This window comes from Anoplolepis gracilipes, chromosome 6, assembly GCF_047496725.1.
Source record: "Anoplolepis gracilipes chromosome 6, ASM4749672v1, whole genome shotgun sequence".
NCBI classification, from domain to species: domain Eukaryota; kingdom Metazoa; phylum Arthropoda; class Insecta; order Hymenoptera; family Formicidae; genus Anoplolepis; species Anoplolepis gracilipes.
In genome coordinates this window covers 3,033,523-3,049,612 of record NC_132975.1, presented here as the reverse complement: position 1 = coordinate 3,049,612, position 16,090 = coordinate 3,033,523, and the positions used below count along the sequence as shown (strand labels likewise).

General features: G+C 30.3%; 1 protein-coding gene across 1 annotated transcript in view; it reads left to right on the top strand.

The window, feature by feature from the left end:
- Brf (Brf RNA polymerase III subunit) overlaps nt 1-15,679 on the top strand; it is a 45,726-nt gene extending 30,047 nt beyond the window's left edge. Inside the window, exons 6-15 of the mRNA XM_072895104.1 lie at nt 2,673-2,822; nt 8,898-8,991; nt 9,066-9,195; nt 9,325-9,421; nt 10,992-11,150; nt 11,235-11,311; nt 11,581-11,815; nt 11,904-12,051; nt 12,118-12,305; nt 12,442-15,679. Coding sequence (XP_072751205.1) covers nt 2,673-2,822; nt 8,898-8,991; nt 9,066-9,195; nt 9,325-9,421; nt 10,992-11,150; nt 11,235-11,311; nt 11,581-11,815; nt 11,904-12,051; nt 12,118-12,305; nt 12,442-12,569 — 1,406 coding nt within the window. The 3' untranslated portion in view covers nt 12,570-15,679. The remainder of the gene's footprint in view (nt 1-2,672; nt 2,823-8,897; nt 8,992-9,065; nt 9,196-9,324; nt 9,422-10,991; nt 11,151-11,234; nt 11,312-11,580; nt 11,816-11,903; nt 12,052-12,117; nt 12,306-12,441) is intronic.
- Nucleotides 15,680-16,090: the final 411 nt, after the last annotated feature.

Below are 16,090 nucleotides of genomic sequence, written 5' to 3'. Positions count from 1 at the left end.
ACACAGACACACACACATATACACACAGCACACACACATATACACACAGACACACACGCGCACGCGACACGCACACGCGCACTCGCACGCACGCACGCACGCACGCACGCACGCACGCACGCACGCACGCACACATACAGACACACCACACACACACACGCGCGCGCGCGCGCACACACACACACACAACACACACAGATAATCGCCATTTGGTTGTCATTTTTTAGAATAAAGAAAATAAAATATCGTGATACCATGTTCATAGATTTAGTTAAAATAAACAGAATTAATGATGAAATAAATATGAAGACTATGTAGAAATAGAGAAGTCAGAAATGAATTGTTTAACATAAAAAAGTGGGAATAATCAAACCATTAACAATAAGCGTCCAATACTTAAGCTCATCGTTTTCGGAAGAATAAGAAAAAATAATTTTACTTTTTGTTCTTTTTTATTTCTTCTGAATTTTGAGTTTCTTTTTTTCCATTTGGCCTTTATCAGTAAAATATTTTGAGCATAGATATTTGATTCTATTCTTTCTATATCTATATACATATATTTTTGAAGAAATATACTGTATGCATTATGGATCGACAGGAAAGAGTATGAAGACATCTTTTGGAATAACTAGGATTTATTTTAATTTGCAAATTACAGTCAAAATAAAAAGAATCTTATTATAATTGTATTAAATTTATATTACTAAATTCATTGAATAGAAAAGCGTACAATATGCTAAAGAATGATTTTTTGGAAAAAAAAATAAAAATGTATTGATAAAAAATATATAATCGCAGGTTGAAATTCACTGAATATGAGTCCGTATTTTATTTATTATAATTTTTTCAAGTCAAATTGTAAAATCTGCCTCTTTAGTGTACTTCTTAATTATGTTAAAGAATATATTAAGAAAAAATTTAGTAGAAATACAATTTTAAGACAAATATACAAAAAATATAAATATCACTAGATCTAAACGGTATCGTTGAATGTTGAAACTACAATTGGTGTAAATAAATGAACTTTATTATATTTTAAATTTTTATAATCAAATTAAGAATTAAATTACTTATACTAACTTTTTAATGCTATTTGTTAATGTAAGGAATATATCAAAAGTTATACGAAAAAATATAACTTTATTAAAATAAAATATGCAAAATGTGAATCATTTAGCTTTGTATTTAAAATATAATTGACTGTAAATCATGAACAAATTTCTGTGATAATATACTATTTCATGAAGAAAAATCAATCTTTGTCTCTCTTTATATTTCATTTATATTAGATACCCTCAAGTAAAAGTCTGTTTATGATTGACTATGTAGGCTGATTGGTGTTGACAAATAATTGAACTAATTTTTTATATGTCATAACATATAAAACGTAAACATATTACATGTCCCTAACTAATATATACACTTTACATATACAATGCATTGTTCTTTAATGCATCTGTCATTGTTTGTCAAAATTCCAGACTCTTACAAGGGCTCTAATTCATATATTTACGGACACGATTGCTGGAAAATAATGTTGAACAAAAACTTGCCATTACGCTAATCTTGTTTTTCTACTATGTCAATTCTTCATGGTTAATAACGATCAGAATTGAAATGTATTGCTGTATCCAAGATTCTGAAAATCTGGCTCCGTCCAAGACCTGAAAATATTTTGAGATTTTTTATCTCTGGTAGAAAGCAGCAATGCAATAAGGAATGCTAGAGACATACTTTTTATTAATTTTATATTTATTTATTTAAAGAAACCCCAACCATTCAAAATGGAAGTGAGATTGCGTCACATTAATAGAAAAAGTTATCGCTATTATATAGAATACATTTCAAATTGCAATAGGTAATTACAAAGGAATCAAACGATATATGTACATACGATTGCGCGAATGGTAACAGAACTTTAGATTGTTGTTCCCGTATTGCAGCAATTATATAAATATTATTTGTCACATGGGCGTTTTTTTATCATGGATTTTAAAACCAGCAGAAATATTAGTAAAAATGTTTTGTAGCAATAATTGTTCCAGTTGTAAATGATGATAGCGATGAAGAAAATTAAAAAAATAGAAAACTTTTTAATTTTGTCACTTATTTATATATATAAATATATAATATTTTTATAATTAATAATAAATATAATTCTAATATGTAGTTTTTCTTATATATGTTATATATAAAATATTACATTTTATGTAAAAATAATAATTAAATAACTTTTTTGATTTAAAAATAACGAAACATGAGTTAATTGTCATTTTTATTTTTTTAACCTGTTCCACCAAATCGACTTATTGTTAGTTGGTTAATTTTTTATATAAATAGAATAAAACAAGGTTTATTCTCAATTTTTTTCAAAAGGGTTACTTGAAAGGTTCACTTAGAAAAAGATTCTTAAAAAAATCTTGAATTTTTTTTGTGCATTAGCTGACTATAGACATTTGAAAAAGAATATTAAAAAATATAAATAATTCAAACTCACCTCCGTAACACCCTAATGAAGAGATCTTGGAAGCTGAAACATTGCATATTGCATTTACTCATTATAAATTACTTTCAAAGAGCCACTACATTAGATTATTTTCGGGGGCAATTTATTTCTCTTTATCCCTCTATACCCTTTATATGATAAATTTATTTTTGTCTGTTTTATGTAGACCCTTGTTTATACATTGAAAAGTTTGCACAGAAACTTGAATTTGGCGATAAAACTGACGCCGTAGGTAGGACAGCCACAAGAATACTTCAAAGAATGAACAAGGACAGCATTCATATTGGTCGTAGACCATCCGGTCTATGTGGAGCAGGTAAAAAATTTTATTTTAGATCTATTACTTTGGTAACAATGTGTTTCTTATGTTTCTATTATTGTGATAACAATAGGCGTTTTTCAGCAAGCATCACAGGCGACACAGTGTCCATTAGTGTGAGGGAGAACATATCAGTGTGTCACTCATACTAGTAAACACTGTCTTACACTCTGTTTTGCTGGAAAACCCCCAATGTTTTTAAAATGTTTTAAATCAGTCTTGTCAAAAAGTGAAACACGATAATAGTTTCGCTATTACTACCGCGACTCTATGCAAACAATTGCCTATCTAACTTTCTTTCCGCCCGTGTTTATTACACGACGATTTAAGACTTCTCGATACCAGTGAAAAGCACTTATTAAAAAAAGCAAATGTCTTACTTCCTATGTGCTAAATAACATCTACTACAACAATAGAGATAAATAAAGAAGTTGTTGCAGAAAACTTATTTATTGCCACTAAATTCATCTATTGCCATTTTTGAAAAACGCTGTTTGAGTGTTTTCAAATTTAAATAAAAAAAGCAAAGATAAAATATTCTGTAGAAAACTCTTTAAAGAAAACAAAAAATATATTGAAACAATATTAAATACAAATATCAGCAAAATATTAAATATAATCCATTTAATGGTGATATTACATTATATATCAATTTGATCTTGAGTTGATTTCCGATCATGGTTATTAAAAAATTTTGGTAATTATTTATCATTGAAGAGGCAGCTCAAATGACTTTGACTTTCACAAGTGTTGTCAAAGCTCTGAGTAACCTTCAAAAAGTTTTAACCATCCCTCGTTTTTTATTAAAAAATTATGAACAAGAGAATTTTCACAAATTATATGTAATTTTTAACAAAAATTGTTTATATTTTTTAATACATTTTATAAAATAATTTGGAAATACATAAGGCTCCAATATTTACAAACACGATAATATACTAGGCAATGAGAGCCATGCGTGGCTGTTGATGCGTAAAGAAATGCGTACAGAAATTAATTTTTTTCGTGTAAGAGCAGTCGCCCGGCAAGCGAAAGACTCGAGTTCAATTCTCGATTCAGCGACTTTGCCCCGATATTTTTTCTCGTCTACATCTCTTTAGGGGAGTAAAGAGGGGTATAAAATTCTCAAAAATGAGAATCTAAATATGTGCCCTGTGCACTAATTAAAAATTTCGCGAAAAGAATTAATTTCTATACGCATTTCTTTACGCATCAACATCCGCGCATGGCTCTCATTGCCTAGTATATTATCGTGTTTGTACATTTTATAAAACCTATTGTTAGCAAATATGTATATTTATTTATGTGTAGTAAATCGAACGCGTTGGCAGGACTTCTACCCCTCTACATCCGTATTTAAAAAAAGCTAATCTAATCAAACGCATATTACTCTTATTACTGGAATATGTTAATAATATTAATCTCGTTTTGTGTAAAATGGTATAAATATAGGCAGGGGAGTGGCTCCGTCTTTCCCTCTGTACTCCCCCTACCCTAAAAAAATCTAACCGTTACTCTTATACTGGTATACGTTAATAATTTTGGTTTCATTTTGTGTATAAAGTTGAAAATTTATATGTAACCGAGCGATGGTTAAAGCCTTTTGAAAGTTACTCAGGCTCATGATCTTGAGAACATATGTTAAGCTCAAGGTCATTTGAGTTGCCTTCTCTGTAGTAAATAATTACCTTTATAATTATTATAAAAAATCTATTTTTGATGATCACAAATTTTTAGAAATCACCTTCCGAAAATATCGAATATCACTATGTGTCTATCTGTTCTTATCTCTTGCTATCCTTTTCCAATTGGTAACCAACATCTTCCTCAGGAGCAGTATTATGTTCATTTTAACGACGAATGTCGCTATCATTAACTGTACTTATTGATTCCTGATTGGTTAGATCTAAAAGTATACACTAATCAGGGATCGATAAGTACAGTTAACGATAACGACATTCGTCATTAAGATGTACAGAATACTGCGGTCTCCTTCAACCTCGTCATGCCACCGCATTCTCTGTCTTTCACGGCGTCTCATAGACATGCATATGACCTTATATATTTTCTTTGGTATCCATTCTTGTCCATACGATTTAAATGTTCCAACCATTTTAGCCTGCGCGCTTTATGAATTTGACAATGTTCTTGCTTCTCATTAGATCTAATATTTCTTGATTATATCTAATTCGATAGTTCGTTGTTTTCCTCTCTTATCAAGCCAAAGATTTTTCTGAGTATCTCTTTCGAATGTCCATAGGTTATTTTTGTCTGCGGTAAACATTGTCCATTTTTCCGCATTGTAGGATAGGATCTAACAAATGTTTTGTATAATGTAAGTCTTGTATGCTCTTGATATTAGTCTGGACTTTAGCATCCCAAGTGAATAGTACGTTCTGTTAGCCGACATAATTCTGTGATTTATTTCTTCATGTATGTTAGTTGCATTGAGGTAGGCACCCAAATAGATAAAACCAGGTACATTCTCGAACTTGTATCCAGCTATAGAAATATTTTGTTCGACTTCTTTTGTTACGTTCTTGGACATTTTTAGATATTTTATCTTGTTTTGTTAATTGTAAGTTCTACTTCTCTTGTTCTTGTTTCCAGTTTCTCGAACGTTTCATTCATGCTTCTCAGGAATCTTGTTATTATCGTCACATTATCCGCATATGCCAGTATCTAAAAGGATTTATTCATTATTTGACCTTTGTACATGTCTCTTATCGCATAATGGTAAGATTAAATTGAATATTGAAGCTAGCTCATCTCCCTGTCTTACTGCAGTTTTATTTCGAAATCATCTGTTATTGCTCCTTGTATTAGTACTTTTGTCTTTGTACCCTTTAATGTCATTATGACCAGACTGTAGGCGTTCTAAGTATCTTGAACTTACCAAATATTTCGCATATTTTTAACCTATTAATAGAGTCGAAGGCCTGTTTAAAGTCTAGAAATAGCATATGTAGATTTGTGATATATTCCATACATTTTTCCATGCTTTGTCTTATTAAGTAAATATGTGGTTGATGGTAAACCTATTTAGTCTAAAGCCACCTTAATAGTCTGTAATGTATTGTGCTCCTTCAATTTCTTGTTGATAAACTTAGACATTATCTTATAAGTTACATTCAGCAATATTATGGATCTATAGTTAGCATATTCAGACCTAATGCCCTTCTTATAGATTGGTACTATTGTACCATTTTTCCATTCTTTAGGCATTGTTTCAAACTCCCATATCTTAAGGATGAGATTGTATATTCTTGCCAGCATACTGTCCTCGCATATTTTTATAACTCCGGAGTTATTGCATTAGGTGCTTTTCTATTCTTCAGCTTTCTTAGTGCATTAACTACTTCTGTATATTCTGGTGTAAAAGTTACATCTTCCTTGCTCTCTTCATTGTTGATTAAATTTGCTCGATTAGTCTGCATTCTGTTCTCCTTTTCTCTATTAAATACGTTTTTGAAGTATGTTTTGCATCAACTTATAATTTGTTTGCTCTCGTTCAACACTTCTCCGGATTCGCTCCTTATGTTGTTTAATCTAGGCTGATATCCTATTCTTTCATATCTAGTCCTCTTATACATTTCCCTTACAGTATGTCTGTCGTACTGCTCATCAATATATTGAAGTATCCTATTAATCGCCTCTTTCTTCTTAACTTACATAGTTTTCTTTGCCATTTTCCTCTTCTCGTGATCTTTTTGTGTTTTCCTGGTATGCAGCTTCTGCCTTACCTTGTTTTTACAATTTATAGTGTTAATGCATTCTTGAGCAAACCAATCTTTGTTGCGTTTATATTGCTTTTTCTCGATTTGGTTTGCAGCTTCTGTTATTGTACCTTTTATATTTTTCTGTTCGTTTTCAAGGTCCCCATTGTTACTGCGTAGGAGCTTTTTTAGTTGTTCTCTTATTTTTCTTTGAAACTTCTCTATCACTTCCTCAGTTCTTAGTTTCTCAATGTTTTATTTCTTTCTTTTGCTTCTTCTGCTTTTTTGAGCTGAATATTTTTTGTCTTACCTTTATCTTTATAAGATAGTGGTTACTGTCAATGTTTAGATTTCTGTATGTTCTTACATTGAGCATACACTAGATCTTCTCCCGTTGATTAAAACATGATCTATCTGGTTCGTTATTTCTCTTCCTAGCATTTTGCATGTGCCCTTGTGTATACAGGGTGTCCCATAATTCGCGAACCACTCGTTACGTGCAGGTAGAGTAAGTTAAACTGAATAAAAAAATTATCTACCATTTTGCAATTTTCGCAATAGTTAATGAGATATTAATTATAAAAGATCAGCCCATCGGCGCCCGGCAGGAGCGCGCGGCACAAAGAAGCCTCCCATTGTTACTTGATACTAGGCGCGCCGACGAAACAGTGGGAGGAACACTCTGCATTGACAACCTAAAGAGTCACACACATAGTCACACACACATATCGGCGCGCCTAGTATCAAGTAACAATGGGGAGGCTTCTTCGTGCCACGCGCTTCTGCCGGGCGCCGATTGGTTGATCTCTTATAATTAATATCTCATTAACTATTGCGAAAATTGCAAAATGGTACATAACTTTTTTACTCAGTTTAACCTACTCTACCTTCACCTGACGGGTGGTTCGCGAATTATGGGACATCCTGTATATATTATAGTCTTTTGTTGGAATGATGGAATACAGTGTTTACGATTTTCAATGTTGAGTTTTCCACTAGCTGACATAACTTCAATCCATTGGATGAGGTTTCATTATGTAATGAATACCTGTGACTGATTTTATGAAGCTTTCTTTTTCTATCTTTGTATTAAAATCTCATAATACGATTAGTGTATCGTGTTTATTAACTTTGTCACATACGCTTCCCAGTATATTATAGAAGAGTTATGATTCTTCCTCTTCGTTTATCCTCAGGTGTATATACACAGATAAAGGATTAATTGTTGTATCTCCCTTTAACTCTTAGTTTACATTCTCTCGTTTACTAGTTCAAAGTCTAATATTTTGTCTTTGGTTTTTCAGCTTACCCAAAAAATCTGTACTCTTTTGCTCTGATTTCCCTGTCACTCCACTGTAAAAAAGGGTATAACTCCTTTTCACAATTGCACCTGCATCTTTCCATCTTAATTCTTACAGAGTCATATCACTATATCAAATTTGATTTTGCTGAATTTTAATACTATTTCAGTCATTTTGCCATTATTGTTCTAATGTTCCAAGTATTAGATCAGATTATTTTTGTTCCTTTTTGAATTATGAGTCCGGCAGTCCGTGAATCTGTCCCTTATCCGAGGCTAGTGTTGTGTTCGTGACGAGTTGTTTTTCTTAGGTGGGTCAGCCCTACGCTAACTAGACTGTTGTATTTAAAATCCCTAAGTTTAGGGTGGCCCAGTTATTCTCCTGGACACTGAGACACCAGGGTCTCATTTGCGATCGCAGGAATCACCACTTGCAGGCGAGGTTGACATTTGGCTTGTGGAAGGTTTATGTTTAAGGCATAACATGTTCTTGATTCCCCATTATTTGACATAAAGACATAAGAAATTATTTGAATATTTTTTTGTGATCTTGATTTTCGGAAATCAATTCATAATCAAACTTGACATAATCAAACTAACAACTAATACTTTTAAATGTATTATTCAATGTACTATTGAACGTATTATTTTGAAATGTAATATTTAAAATTTTTTAAAAATATTTTGTCTCTCTGGATTTTTATACACTCTGTGCTTGCGTGCGTATGTGTATTTATGTAATATATATTACATTCAAGATCAAATCAATGGCACCATCTTATATTCTCCCTTCAAACTAAATAACTTTTGTCTAAGGACGCATTTACACGTTGACAGAAAAGCAAAAAACAGAAAAGCATCAATCAGAACTCGTGTTGGTAATGAGAAAAATAGAAAGTAAAAACTATTGACTACCAGCGCATGTTCTGATTGCTTCTGCTTTTCTGCTTTCTGTTTTTTTGCCAAGGTCTGAATGTACTTTAAAGTATTTTTTTCTACAATAGTTTTTTTATTTATATATTTTATGCATATATTTTTATTTTTTTTTTCATACAGCTTTACTGATTGCTGCGCGATTACATGAATTTAACAGATCACCTGCTGACATTATAAAAATTGTTAAGGTACATGAATCTACCCTACGTAAAAGGTAAAATGTATTTTCTATATATTTATTTCCATCATGGTAACAGATATAATAATAACTTTTTCTCTTATATATAGATTAATGGAATTTGGTGATACACCATCTAGTGCTTTAACTTTGGACGAATTTGAGACAGTGGATCTAGAAGAGGAAGATCCTCCAGCATTTAAAGCAGCACGTAAGAAGGACAGAGAACGTTTACAAGGGGTATGATGTTTTTTTTAATTGCATTTCTTACATTAGCTTGAAAAGAAAGTATTCTTACTTGAAAAAGTTTAAATTAAATTTAAGATCATCTTATATAGACTTTTTATATTTTAAAATATATTTTTTTAGTTAGAAAATATAGACATGGAAATAAGCGAATTACAAGCGGAAATTGATAAACAATTGGAAGATTATAGGATAGGGAAAGCAAGGAAACGGAAGAATGGTAATTGTAGTCTTATACATTATTTTATAAATACAAGAAAAGGACTAATTTTTTCTTATTTAGATATAATTAAGTTATAAGTTTTTCTATAATTATTTAGATCAAGCCTACGGTTGATTTACACTTTTCGGCTTTAAACATTACCCTCATACTATATTAGAATAATATCTTTAACTTTTTCTAATTTTTATTGCTACTCTGAAGTTATCCGCCAATTTTCCCATCATATCAGATTTTTTAGGAAAATAACGCAACAGGTCAATTCTGAAGACAGATTTAGAGTCAACGCACGAAATCACTGATTATAGATACAGGATGTGGCAAAAATCCGCCAACGGTTAATTATCTCTAAATTTAATTGATCTTGCAAATCGACCTCAAAGTTACCATCAAGTGCATCACTTTAAACCCTACAACTTTGGTCCTGAGCACTTTTTTCAGAAAATGTATCGTATCGGAAATAATTAGCCGTAGCTGTTCCTATCCCCATAGGAAATTGAGGGGTAATTTCTACCCTTAAAATGCGTATTTAGCAAAAACAAAAAAACCCGTCCAATATTTTTCGGTTTAATAAGTACAGTCGGACCTCTTATCCTACGATATTTTCGGAATCTTCCCCTTAAACTTCTGATCCTACGACAAAAATTTGAGAGTGGGGTATAATTCCCCTTTCGTAGCATGAGAGGATTTTTTGTCGTAGGATAAGAGGTCCGACTGTATGTTAAGTTTCATTCGAATCGGTGAGTGTCAGTTGGGTAGTGTTACTTGTAGGAGGAACTAAAATTATCGATAATACTATAATTTTCGTATTATATATTATGTTACTATAGAAAATAAAAATTTTTTATTGCACATTTTATCGGTTTGAAAATAATTTTAATGGATTAATGAGATTTTTGTGATTAAAATTATATCAAACACAACATAAATGATATAATATTGAATTAGAAAGATAATCATAATTATGACTATTGATTATAAATTATTCGATTTATGTCATATTTGTCATTTTATTTTCTATAGTGAGATAATATATCATATAAAAAACAATGGATAAAGGAATCCTTGCGAACGAGCTTCTGATTCTTTCATGTTAACTATTTCGCTTGCTCCTTATACTTATTCTCTCGCTCTCTGTTCGTTTGGAAACTTTCTTTGTCATACAAACAAATTGTCGCACCGTCTATCACGATATCACGCAACTAATCTACTGCTCTGTTTTACCTAATGTACTTCGATCTCGCCCTATACGCACATGTACGAAAACTTGGCGTGTATAAATATTTTTTTTTGCTACATAGATTGATAAATCCTTTTCCACAATTTAAGTACTAATAACTAAGAATGGGCGCTATACATTTTGTACGGAGAAAGCAGAATTTTTATTTCAAACAAATGTTTGACATGATGAAAAGGTAACAAAACTGTAATTTTATAATTTTTTCCCCTTTCTCACCTTAAATTATAGCGCCCATTCTTTATTCGTTTTGTCGGTAAATAAAATGGCTCAAGTATTCCCTTAATATAACTCTAATAATTAATAGATATCTCTTGCAAACATTTTTTACAGCATTTTCTATAGAAAACGAAGACGCAGATAGATTTATTCAGGAGAGTAATTTGAATATAATCCAACAATATGTTGAGAATCATATCGATGATCCTCAAAATGAAAACTTTCGAGATGATATAATAAATGAGAATAATAGTTCTTTTATTACAAAGTTAGGCAAGTTTTTAATGTATATAAAATTATATTACTTTATATTTTATTATTTTAGTACAAATTTGTAATTTCATGAATTGTGTATAGGCCCAGATATAGCATCGATGATGTTTCCGAACAATCGTCCAAATGAATCGAAAGAAAAAGATAATAATTTGGAAAATGTAAGTATTTTTCTTTTTATTCTTTATAAGTGTCCTGAATTCAAATTACAATTCTAATTATAAACTATAATTTTGGATGCTTCCCAACTACTGTACACAGTGTGACACAGTGTTACACATAGTGTTGAAAAATTTCAAATAAAATAAATAAAGCTAACAAATATTATTTTATAGCTGGAATGCTTTTTAAACTTTTTCTTACATATTGTCGGTTAATCTACGATATTATGTATTGAACATTTAAAATAACTAAGAAATTTTCTTCTTAGTTTTCTGAAGAAATTTATACGAATGACATTGATGATGAAGAATTAGATAGCTACATTCTCTCGGAAAAAGAATCACAATCTAAATCTGCTCTTTGGAACAAAGTAAATGCTGATTATCTTGTTCAGCAAAAGGAAAAAGAAGAAAAGCGTTTAAAAGAAAAGGAAGAAGGTAAAACTGAAAAGAAAAGGAGAAAGACAGTTTCTAGAAAGAACAAAATACCTGCGAATACTGCTGGTAAATTAATTTTAATTTTTTGTTTCATGTACATGTTGATACATTTATTATACGTATTTAAGCTTTCCTATATTTTTCGTTCCATTAGGTGAAGCAATTGAAAAAATGCTGCAAGAAAAAAAAATATCCTCCAAGATTAATTATGAAGTATTAAAAAGTATAAATAATCAGCAACAAAACAATCAAGAGTTTTCAAAAAATACCCCTGAATTGGACGACGAAACCGCTAATAACTTGTTAGTACATATTATTCTACAATTTTAATCGATTGATAAATGTATAATAATATTATGTTCAATTAGAATAACACTCAATTCTACACTGAAGACTGCAGAGGTTCCGCAAAATCTATCGAAAAAATATTGTCCTATTAAACCGAATACTGAGCAATCAAAAAGAATATGTAAAACATCAAAAAAAGAAGATGAAGAATTTACAAAAAAAGAAATTAATTTAGCGGATATAGCTGCAGCAGATGCGTCCGAAAATGGTTGTGTAATTTTTTCTATTTTTCATTTTTGGCTATTTCTTTATGTTATAATTACTTATAATTAATATTATAATTACTTATTATAGTGTTAGATATTAATAAATTTTATTAGTTATTCCTATTATTCCTATTACAGTTTATGATAATGATGATTATTTTGATGAAGAGGAACCTGATCCCACGGAAATATCACTTGGACAAATACTTGAATCTCATGCAACATCTGAAGATGAATTTTGTGATAATAGCTATGAGTATGAATAGAATGCTAAATATTCGTATTTTGTATATTTTAAATTTTATTATATATATTTAACTAGTCAAATATCTATTCTTTACATCTATTTTAAACACTATTATATACATTTTTAAACTTTCCGTAAATATATCCTATTAACTTTTTTCTATACTGCTTTCAAACTATGTTAGCTACTTAACTGCTCAAAAAACATCTTTAGTTTGTGTATGTATTATAGAGTGAGTCACATTTGGCCAAAATTCATAGATCGATCTTAACATTCAAGATTTTCTTAAGTCTAGTTTTAGGTTGTCTTAAGACTCCGTTCAGCCAATGAGATGGTTGAATGAAATTTTGAAAACTTACTTGAGACGATCTTGAATGTAAGACCGATCTATGAATCCTGTCCTTGGGTGAATCTGTCGATTTTAAAAATAAATAAATAAAATATACCTTAAAAATTTATTTTGTGCCAGATAACAATAAAATATAGAATGTGATTTGATATTACTTGATCTTATTCATTTTTAAAATTAAAAATTTTTTACATTTGTCCTTTGCATTTATCTTAATTGCTACAGTTTATTACACAGCATCGTTGTTTACTCCATGTTGTCTGGTATTAGTGTAATTTTTTCCTGTATATTAACAAATACAAAGCCAATATAATGCATCTGGCTTTCAACAAGCCCAATTCTTCATTAGTGAAGTTACATGTTAAGCCTTTCAATCAAATAAAAAATAAATAAGCTCAGGTAATATACTCAAATGACATTCTATCCCTTGATATTTAGCAAGAAATAAATATTTAAGTTATATTTTATTTTAAAAATTTCCATGATTTATTCTATAGTGGAATAAAATGCATATACAGTCAGACCTCTTATCTACGACATTTTCGGTCCGGAATCTTCCCGCTTAAACCTCTGATCCTACGACAAAAATTTGAGAATGGGGGTATAATTCCCCTTTCGCGGTCGTAGCATGAGAGGATTTTTTGTCGTAGGATAAGAGGTTTCGTAGCATAAGAGGGTCGATGGATAAAAAGTCCGATTGTATAGTAAGACTTAAGAAAAAAATGTTAAAAATAAGAAGTTTGTTTGGTAACAGTGCATACAGAATAACTGGATCGATACTATCATTATTATTAAAAATAAAAGCAAATATATACGTATATGTATAGTAACAGGCTATTGAATGTGTATTTAAAAAATAGTTCAATATTATTTTACAGTGATGATAATAACTAATATTTAGCTATGCATAGCTATTAATTCATCAAGATTTTCAAGAAAAAGTAAATAAAATTTTTAATAATAAATACTGAAGTTGTTTTATTTGACATTGTTTTATATTATTAATCAATTTAGAAATAATAAACTAAAGTCTATGGCACACGATGCTTGTTTTTTTTGGATCACATTCCAGCATCACGATGATTTGATAATTCTTTTATACTGAAATTACAATTGGCTAATTATGGTCCTGAAATGTGTTTCAGCACGAAAACAAGCATTGTGAGTCGTAGGTTTCTTTGTTAGACATACCTAAATTATAATATATTTTTCTTGTTTATTAGTAATTTCAAAAAAGAACTTTTATATATATATTGTAAAAAATTAGAATTAAATTATTAAATAATTACTTTTTAGAAAAAAAAGAAGAAAAATCTTGGAAATACATTAACGATCAAAATTATCGCATATGTAATTTATGTTAAATTTTGCATTAAAATATATATAACAAGCGCGTGCATATTGCGCGTCATATAACTTTTCATGTTAATATATTCTGTAAAACCTCTGTTTAGACAAGCCTTCTGTAATGATCTTGTTCTTGATATATCCCATGCAGCACGGAAATGTTGCAGAAACATTGCAATATTGCATAGAAGTTGCGAAATATCTCTGCAATGTTGTTGCAAGATTGCGGCAACATTGAAATGTCCGCCCTGGGAGATATTGCAATGAAACATTGCAGCAACATTGAAATGTATGCTTTCAGAAACATTGCAATAAAATATTACAGCAACATTGAAATGTGTGACCTCAGAAACATCCCAGACAGCACAAAGTCGACTAAAAATATTACTAAAACTGGGCATATTTTTGTCAAAGACATCTTTTAGTCGAAGCGTTTACTCTACGGAAAGTTGACTTAAAGCTGTCTTATGACCTGAATTCAGTCTCTTATAAGCCTATCCATATGTTGACTAAAAGATGACTATTGTAGATATCTTTCAGTCGTCTTTATAGCTTCTTTTAGACATCTTTTTAATCATTTCTAATATTTTTTTTACGTCTTAATTATAAGTTATTCTTAAAGGTTATATTTCATATTTTGTATCTCTTATTGGGATTATACCAGAAATTAAATTGATAAAAAAAAATATACTTTATATTTCATATTTAGTAGTACCTGTATTCTTTGTAGTCTTTATATATTATATGTTATGAAAACTTGAATACGAGTTACAGTTAAGAGCACGACACGTAGCGGCAAACAAAGGAACACGTATATTATAAAATAGATCTTTTTTGTCTTGTCGAAAAGATGACTAAAGAAATGATCAAAAAGACATCTTTTCGTCGACTAAAATTAATTATGACTTTTAGAAGACATCTGTTAAACATCTTTCAAAAGATGACTTTTTTGTGGGCAGAAAGATATCCTTTTAGACATCTTTTAGCCTGGTTAGAAAGATGACTTTAAAAAAAAGACATCCTCTCGTCATCTTTTAGTATTATGTGCTGTCTGGGCTTTACCGCGTTGACATATGCGTGCGCTACTAAACACTGAACACTGAACAGACGACGCATATTATAAAATTTAGCGCGTACAGCGCCGTCGTTTACGCAGAATGTTTCTGCAACATTGTTGGATCATTTCAATGAAATATTGCAATTGTATGTCTTTGTAATATCCATGCAATATTACATTGAAACTTGCAATGTTGCAACGTTGCTGCAATATAACTGAAAGTTTCGGTGCTGTATGGGATGTTGAATATTTTAAATATCGAACAAAAAAACAATGCTCCAAAACTTATATATTGTACTTAATTTATATACTTGTTTTTTATACATATAAATGTAAATTAACAAAAATTAAAAGAGAAAAGTGAGTATGTTGAAAATTGAAAATAAAGTTTTTGTTAAAGTCATATTCCTGAGTAACATGCAAAAGGTTTTTACATGTCGCTGGTTGTTTAATAAAAATTTATAAACAAAAGAGTTTTCAAAAAATTATACGTAATTTTCGGGCATCATATACATTTAGAACAATTTACTATTAGCAGATTAATATAATATTGTAAAAACTCGCTACTTGATTCTCTCTTTTTTTTTCAAAATCTTCTTGATTCACGACTGCAGTGAAACACTTAATCGAGAGGACTGGAAAAGGACGAAAAGTAGGAATCGGTTTCAATAAAAAATCTATAGACTGAAGAACACTAATTTATCACACCACAGAGTTTAATTGTTCACTGTTTTGTACACTCGAGGCAAACCTCGTATAAAATACAAGTGTTCAAGACGTTTTATAT